The 8,938-nt window shown below is 43.2% G+C and overlaps 1 protein-coding gene across 5 annotated transcripts in view; it reads left to right on the top strand.

Annotated features, from left to right (window-relative positions):
- Positions 1 to 1,470: 1,470 nt before the first annotated feature.
- The window catches only part of LOC120408026 (interleukin-6 receptor subunit beta-like), a 49,829-nt gene continuing 42,361 nt past the window's right edge, over positions 1,471 to 8,938 (top strand). Inside the window, exons 1-4 of one of the 5 annotated variants that reach the window (XM_039544511.1) lie at positions 1,471 to 1,619; positions 1,778 to 1,821; positions 4,578 to 4,629; positions 4,850 to 4,900. In XM_039544511.1, coding sequence (XP_039400445.1) covers positions 4,584 to 4,629; positions 4,850 to 4,900 — 97 coding nt within the window. In that variant the 5' untranslated portion in view covers positions 1,471 to 1,619; positions 1,778 to 1,821; positions 4,578 to 4,583. Of the gene's footprint in view, positions 1,620 to 1,777; positions 1,822 to 4,577; positions 4,630 to 4,849; positions 4,901 to 6,479; positions 6,803 to 8,938 lie in introns of those variants that run through there. The other 4 variants (XM_039544510.1, XM_039544512.1, XM_039544513.1 and 1 more) reach the window with 4 other exon arrangements.

Here is an 8,938-nt window from a genome sequence, read left to right as displayed (position 1 = left end):
AGATAAATACGTAGTGGGGACCAGTCTGGATCACTGGCGTGTTATTATTGTTAAAATAGGAATTAGAATTGTAAAAATGTGTTTAGACTGTATTAAATGCTTGTAAGTTGCTGCATGCACTAATCTCACTTGCAATATCGGTATCCCACGTTATAAGGTGATATATAAGGTCTTGTCTACACTTAAAACGCTTCAGCAGCACAGTTACACATCTTCAGTGCTTCAGTGTAGACACTACCTGTGCCAACAGGAGAGACACTACCTAAGCCAATCCTGCATTTAGCTTTATATTGATTGATACTTTGTTAGTGATTGTATGAGGCTGATCCTTCTCCATGCAAATGGGAATGTAGATTGTTGAGGAACATAGGCCCCAGGTTTTGAGCATACATGAATGAGGAACGGGTTTATAAAAACAGTCATTACATTCACTTTCTGTTTTCAGAAGCTTTAATATCTGAAAACAGAAAGGTAAAATTAACATATAAAGTGCGCTCAGAGGCAAGCCAGGATCAAAGCACTATTGATTCAAAACAAGGTACTCACAACACGTGACCTGCATAAGGAGCTGTCAGCTTGTTTCTGTAAAATGCCATGCATCTCAAGGAGCAACTCCTCTCACTTTCTCCACAAAACAACCCCGTATTCTAAGGGTGTATCAACCCTGCAGCTGGGTAGGTAGCCAGGCCAGAGCAGGTAGACAGACACACACACTAGCTCTGCTTGAGCTAGCACACTACAAATTTCAGTATCGCCAGGGTAACCCTGATGGCACCTCAGGCTAGCTGTCTGAGTACAAACCTGCCTGGAATGCCAGCTGCCCATGCTGTCCCAGCTACATTAGTTTTAGCACTCTTGTGCACGTCTGTCTACCCACACTGGAAAGCATGCTCCCAGACGCAGCGTAGACACAGCTTAACTGTCCCTCTAAAAATATTTTCTGGTTTCTTAAAAATACTCTAGCTGACCTACTAGGACAAACTCTGCTCTTACGGACACCAGTGTAAATCAGGTCACTCCTTTGTCAGTGGAGTGAGTGCAGATTGACACCACTGTGAACAAAAGTTAGACTTTGCTCTCTCAAGACTTTCTTAATAAAACAAAGGAAGATTTTGGTTTCTAGTCTGTTCTTCAAAAGAAGCTTTCCCCTGAGATTGTGAATTGCTTGCTCTTCTGTATTCGGTGTTTGCTATCTAGTATATATATATTATTTGTGGTTTGTACAGGCTTCTGGGGGGATTTTTTCAACCTCTTGTTTGGAACGCAACCTTTTGACAGTCTCTGGTTAGAGAACACATTAGGGTGTACATCCTGATTCTCTTTGAGATAATATGTAAATATTTTAGCAATAAGCTATTTTATGGTGTAACTTGAAATTGACAAGGAGGAAAGTGGGTGGGGTGGAGATTTCCCTGTGGTTCCAAATTTCCCTCAAGGGGTGTGGCTAAAGGCTGTGTGGGATCTCTTCTGTACAACATGTCAGAGTTAGTCTCTGAGGTCAGAAACAAAGTGTTTCTTTGGCAACTACACTCTGCAAGAATCTGTCCTACCTTTTACTATCTTGGAGTCCTGGAGGTGAATCTAGAGGAAGTGGTATTGGGTCCAGTATCCTATTGTCTGTGAGTTGATTTTTAATGAAAACTAACCTTGGTTAAAAGGGAGATAAATCGAACTTCAGCCTTTACTAATAAAACACCCAAAACGTATTAATTTATTAAAATGTCCCTAGCCCACAGAAACAATACTAATTTAAAATAACTATATTATGCAATCTCAGCAAAGGGGCAATGAAGATTTCTCAGCTACCATACTTCAAACCAGGTAGGACCTTAATTAAATATGCTATATTGCTTACCATATACAATATAACTGTATTCTATGATGTTCCTATTGGTTTCTGGGTTGATTTTAAGGCATTGGCTTGACTTATGAAGCTCTAAATGGCCTAACCTATCTGTCCAAGACCCTGATGCAATGGACTTATTCACATGGGGAGACTCCTACTGATTTCAGTGGGGCTCAGTATGAATGCTGGGGTCTATCCACAGGAGTGCAGCTGCAGGATCAGAGTCTGACCACCACAGCTAGTGATATACGGGGATGCATGTGCTGGAGCCCCATTGGTAGAAAGCTGAAAAAGCCTCGCAGGGTATTCTTCATTAAGGCCCCGGCCTTTAAAACACACTTCCTCTTTGGAGTATAATAGAAAGAGATGGTTAATTGGGGTGGGGGGCACATTGGAGTGAGTGAGAGATTCTATTGTAGGGGGTTACATTAAATGTTTTGTTGTTGTTAGGTTATTGTTATCTAGGGTAACTGATGGATTGGTGGAAGTGGTTTATTTTAAGATTGTGTTTTGAAGAGCTTCGGGGTGCCCAGAACCTGCAATGGTTGTCTTATTGTAGAATAGTACGAATTTAAATAAATGAGAGGAGGAGACGAAGAACTCCAGTAGAACATTGACTTTATGCAACAGCCTTTTTTTCCTCTGGAAACTTGGGCTGAAAAGCTGCTTTTGTCCCAAATGAAGCGAGTTTGGTGGTCTATTCTAGTCAATACTGAACATTTGCCAACATCTCTGAGAATGATATTCAACCTAGTTTGCAGAGACCAGAAAAACTCATTTCACTTCTGATATAAGTCCAGGCCTGCAAGGGTGAAAGGATAAGATTGACAGGTTGCAGAAAGTGGCTATTTTTAAATTACATTTTACGTAGAATAATTCAGGCTTCATTATACATAAAAAGGTTACTATAGGAACCTGGCAGTGCTGCTATAATTAAAGATGAGTTCTTATTCATTCCTATTATAAATTGCAGTTTTCAGCATTTTATCATCTCGGCTATTTTGATTCGCAAGGTTCTATTATACTTGTTATATTTGGCCCAAATTCTTTATTTTTAAAATGGCATTAAAGCAATGTGGAGTTTTGGAATGCCAATAAATATAATTTGGACTTGGTTTATGGTCCTCTCTAAGCTTCCCCGTACCCTACACTATTCAAATTCAATATATTTGCCGCTGGACTGTTTTGTTCACAGTGAAGACTCTCTTCAATGGAAACAGGCTGCCTTAAATGTGATTATCCCTCTTGTTTCAAATGAGTACTTTGTATTTAACGAAGTTGACTCTATTGTTGTCTCCTGATTTGTTTCACCTCTTGTCTTTTATGATCTAATCTATAACTCTTTGAGCCACTGTTTCTGCCATCAAACTATAATTGACAAGTTGACTTTTAGAGTGTTTCTTTAGCAATCATAATTTAACGATGGAAAAGAACAATCCCTGCCAACTATTCTTGAGTGGTTTTGAGCAATCTTATTTTTGAGTGACTCGGATTACTCTATCCTTCCTCTCCCCCTCCCTTTCTCTTTGGGACAGCCTAAAAAATCTCACAACTAAGGATTTGTCTAGGGGGCAGTTTAAAATGGATTGATTAGACATGCGTTATTTAACTTGCAGTATGTAAGCCGCACATGAGACAGCTGTTCCTCTTTCAATCTGCATTATTGTGCACACACAGCGGCAGCTTGCTGAGTACTAAACATACGGCATTCTCAGAGAGCATCTCATGGCTATTTTTTTTGCTGCTGAGCAGTGTGCATTCTGGGATTTTTCTTGCTCTGCATTTTGGGATGCATAGCAGAAGCCAGGCAGGTTTCCACGGGCTTCACCCCATGTGTCCTTTCTGGTTGAGCTAGCTCTGCTTTTGAATTGCTGTCAGCCAGCATGGACCCAACAATGCTCAGCAATGCTATACTGGTAACTCAGAATAGGCAGAGGCTGCTTGGGCTGTATTTCAGCACTCAAAGCTGGATGAATTCAGAGATTTGAGCTGGCAAATGGTGTTTGGATGTAAGGGGGTTCACCAGGCAGGACAGTTGTGGGGAGTGGAAAGGAAAATATGTGGATGGGCATGATGTCCTCCATGGCATGGGCCTAGATTTCTGGCTGGGAATTGGGCTCTGTTGCTCGCATCAGGATCCTCTGTCCCAAAGGGATCCTGGCTTTCTGGGGACAGCTCTTCATTGACCTCCTCATGCTTATCATCCAATGAGTCTTACTGGTCATCCTTTGAGGGGTGGGGGAGGTTAGCAGAGTGGACAGCATCAGCTTCAACCGTCCTGGATTGGGCAGTAGGGTAATTGATCAAAATCTTGTCCAACTCCTGAAAAAAGTGGACAGGTCACATTTCCACTACCAGACTTTTTCCTGGCAGCCCCAGTTTGAATGTAAATCCTCCTGAGCTGCTTGCTCTTTGTCCTGCACTAGTCAGCATCCCAGTTGTGGCCCCTTGTAGTCATGTCCACAGAAAGATCCTTATTCCAGTGGCTGGCCACAAGAGCTTCCCACCCCGACACCTTTCCCCACCTGGATATAACTAACAGCTGACTTTTAGTCTGGGTATCTCTTACAATCCAGTGTATCACCAATAAGCATCATAAGGGCGTCACTGGTATTCACCTGATGTTAGTGTAGTAGGTAGTGGATTGAATGGAAAGTTTGGAGAGCTTCAGCTAGAAGTGGACTGAAGCCCATGAATACGCCCATAGTAACGATTATCCTTCTTTTTAAAGGAGAAGATGAAGTGCTTCTTATTGCTTGTGTCTATGGCCCTGTTCATAAGAGGTGAGTTTTCATTCACTGCATAACTCATCCATTTACAAATAGTAAAAAATGGTAATAAATTATTTAAATATGATCATCCCATGCCCAAAGAACTGTCTGTATTAACTCATGGCAGGAGAGACTATGCAAAAACTTTAAAAAGAAAGAACTTCAACATATATATTCTTTCCATATTTGTTTTACATTCTTGCTGTTAATTTTATCCTATGTTATCTTCCAGATTCTTCTAATTGCTTGGAACCTGATCTTCCATTTTGCAAGCAAGTTCCAGGTAAATAAATAACTCTCTTTAGGCAATAGCCAGTTAATGGCAAGGATGGGCCTCACTGCTGAAGGAAATCCCCCAGTTGAAGTGATTGGGTAATCAATTTGGGTTTGAAATATTCATTAGCGTAAAGTTTTTTGGCTGCAATCCAATCTCCATTGGATAGGAATTTCTGAAAGTAGCACCAGAAGTTTCTTCAGAACTGCTTTCTGATCTCTCTGTGCTGAGTTCCACTCTGTTGCCTCAATGGAGAGATGTGACATGGTCAAAATGCCGAGCTAGGAAAATGATCTTTGCAGCAGAATTCTGAATGGGTGTGAATGGGGGTAAAATTGTATTTGTCAGGGCCAGAGAGAAGGATGTTGCCATAACTGAGGTGCAATATGATGATGCAATAGGGAAGGAGAAGCCAGTGGATGAAAGTTTTAGCTGTGTGAATAGATAGGAATGGCCATATCATAGAGATGTTATGCAAGATTTCGATGTAGCCTGGATGCAAGGCCCAAGAGAGAGGTCCAAGTTGAAGAGGACACCCAGGTTACAGGCCTGAGTGACCACCAGGATTGTGGAGTTGTCCACAGTGATTGAGAAAGGAGGTAGCAGAGAGGGTTTTGGGGCGGGAGATTAAAAGCTCTGCTGAAGCCATGTTCATCTTGAACTGACTACTAGACAGCCATATGGAGTTTTCTGAGACACAGGACAAGACTTTAGTTTGGACAGGAGACAGAACTGGAGTAGAGAGGTAGTTTAGTGAGTTGTCTGCATAGCATTGGCAGTTGAATTTGGATTTGTGGATGAGATTACACAGAGATAAGATGCAGAGTGGGAGGAGAAGTGGGATGAGGGACTGAAGCCTGTTGAACCCCCACAGACTGGGTCTGAGCTTTGCTAGGAAAAGGTCACTGAAGACTTTGGCAAGAGAGGTTCCAGTGAACTGCAAGGGATGGAAGCCGAATTGGAGAGAGCCTAGGTTAGAACTTGAGGAGAGAGGCTCCAGACAGTGATTTTAGAAGGCGTGTTCAATGATCTTACAGATGAAAGGGATACGGGGCAGTAGTTAGAGGTAAGTGAGGTCAAGGGTGGGAGTTCTTTAAGATGGGAGAGACTGAAGCATGCTTGTATTGTGAGGGGAAAGAGACAGAGGAGAGCAAGAGGTTAAAGAGAAGAGGGAGGGAGGGGATGTGCCAAGGAGATCTGGAGAAAGGATGGAGTCACTGGGGCATATGAAAGGGTTAGAGGAGGAGAACAGATGAGAAACTTCTGCATCTGTTACAGGAGAAAGGAGGCAGGAGTTGTAGGAAGGGAAAGAAAGGTCACACTGTATGTTGTCAGTTTTCTCTTGGCAGAAATTGGCAAGATGTTGCATGGAGAGAGAACTGGAGGCAGAATGATGGGAGGGGTTGAGGACAGTCAACGGTGGCAAAAAGGCAGTTGGGATTGCTAGGGTTAAATTAAATTGGAGAAGTGAGTTGTTAGCAACGAAGAAGCAAAAGTGAAGGAGGAGAGAACAAATTGGTAGAAGAGGAAGTCATCCCTGTCACAGAATTTCTGCCAGAGTTGATCTGCAAAGCAAAAGCAGAAGTGGAGAAAGAAGATGCTGGAGGTAAGCCAGGAAGGACCTTGCAATGGAAGGGAAGAGAAAAAAAAGAATCAAGGACAGAGGAGAGTGAAGTATGGAGAAAGTCAACAACCATATCAATGGAGAAAAAAGGCAGGGAGGAAAGGGCTGAAAGCAATCAGTGCTGATGGATTAGAAGTAATGAAAGGCCAAGTGACAGGGAATGAGGGAGGGGCTAATGGGCAATGTTGAAGGAGACCAAGTGATGACTGGAGAGCGGAACTCAGCACGGAGAGATCAGAAAGCAGTTCTTGGTGAATATCACGTCAAATCAGTTTTGACTCACTTTGGTGAGTAACTTTTTGGTGAGTGGAATAGTTGAAAACGGGACAGCTGGTGAAATGAAGAGATGAGGGAGAGGAAACTTGCAGCTACATGGCTGGATGTATCATCAACATGGCAGTTGAAGTCACAGAGGTTGAACGGAGGAACTTGTGAGAAGAAGATGAGGAGGAGAAAGTGTCAGGAGTTGAAATCAGAGAGGAAGATTGATAAGGAGGAGTTGGGTGGATGGTGAATGACAGCAACATGGTAGGGGAGAAGAGTCAGATGCAATGCTATTGAAAAATGGAGAGAGTGAGGAGGGGTTGGAAGTGCCAGGGAGAGAAAAAGCCCAATTCCACCACCATGGTCTGACTCAGGATGAGGAGTATGAAGGAGAATCCTCTGTAAGAGAGGACAGCTACAGAGGTCATGTCAGATTAAGGGATTCACGAGCTGGAGGGAAAAAGATGTGAAGAGGTCATGGATGGTTGCAATCTTTTTAGAGATGGATTGGACATTCCAGAGACAGCAGGAGGGGGGATGGGAGTGAGATTGAGAATGGTGGCACAAAAGAGGGAGAGGTGGTGGTGAGGATGCATGTGGGTGGTGCCAAGGTTGGGGCAAATGTCACCAGAGATGAGGAGGAGGCAGCAGAGGAGGATGTTGATATGAGATTTCCCCCTCCTCCCACCAGCACAAATCCAGAAGTAGGTAGATCTGGTGGGAACTATAGAGGGATGGGGAAATGAATCCAGGGGGAGGAAGGAGGACAAGGAATGCTATGATTCAGAAGAGGCACTTGGCAAGAGTTGTGGCAGATGGATGAGAGAAAAAGCTATTGGAAAACATTTTGAAATTAATGCTACTGCAGCCCCCACTAGCGCATTGCCCTTCCCAGCTGGGGATGCAAGAGTAAGCAGGCTAGGCTGCACCAATGGCAGTACTGGGATGACAGGCACAGCAGAAGTAGAGCAGCCTGCTGGAACTTTCGCAGCTGCCTCTCAGAAAGTTGGGGTGCTGAACAATTGTTTCAGCAAATAGGATTTTTCTGCCAGTAAAAACAGTTCCAGCATAGAAGATGGACTCTGAGTACACAGTGAGCACTGGATGTGTCAGGTAGACACCAGCCATTCTTGCTGGAATCAGCCACAGACAGCTTTCCAGGCCACTCATTTAATTCAGTATCTGTTGACTATAACCCTTATGAAAACATTGCTGAAAAATCTTGCTGATTAATAAAAAGAGTTTTCAAAGTGAAAAAACTAGTCCATTTCCCCTTTGTCTTTTCAAAAGATATTAGATTTCTGGTGGGAGGAGATACAGTGGAATGAAAGTAGAAGTCATTGGATGAAACTGTGCAAAGGAAAATTTAAGTTCAGTAAGGAAACACTTGATAATGGGGAGCTTTATTTGACTGTAGAATGAAGTGGTTGGAACATCATTGTTTGAATAACTGAAAACTGACCTGATCAAGATACTGGAGAATGTAATGTACAAACAGACCTGCATTAGCAGGGAGAGGGATCAGCTGAGCTAATAGGCCTTGTCCATCTCTAATTCCTATGATTCCAAGTTGCTCATTATAGTGTAATCACATGCAAACTGAAGGCATTTTTGTAAAGCCACCAGTACTAAGACTGAAATGATCTCCTCCACAAGCATAGGGAGCTCTTCAACACTATGGCCACCTCTTCCCTGACCCCACAAAAGCCCCATATGCATCCAGGGAATTTTTGCTGGTGGGGTAAGGAGAAAGAGTTACTCTCTGCCCTTGCAAAGGTAACAGGTATCTGCACTTAAATTAATGCAGCATTAATTCAGACTTCACAGAAGCCCTTCTCTGGGGGGAGGGGGGGAAGGAATTTATGCAGGTGCAGTGTGCTTGACCATTGGCAGAGGAACAGATGCCTGCAAATAGCATGGAGGGGCTGGCTGTAGGACTGAAGCTTCCTTTCCCTGTGAAGCTTTAGGGCCACAGGAATTAAAAGCTGCACTCTGTCTCCACTTTGTGGCCCTAAAACTCCTTCTAACTGAAGGAACAGATGCCTGGGAACATCACAAAGTCAAATTCATGGAGTTTTCTGGCTCCCTGCTCCTTCCCATATCCTCTGCAGTGAAGACCAATGCAAAGAATTCATTTAGCTTCTCCACAACGGCCTTGT

This window comes from Mauremys reevesii, linkage group 6, assembly GCF_016161935.1.
Source record: "Mauremys reevesii isolate NIE-2019 linkage group 6, ASM1616193v1, whole genome shotgun sequence".
Taxonomy (NCBI): domain Eukaryota; kingdom Metazoa; phylum Chordata; order Testudines; family Geoemydidae; genus Mauremys; species Mauremys reevesii.
Note: the sequence above shows the minus strand (reverse complement) of the source record. Positions and strands in the feature narration are given on the sequence as shown.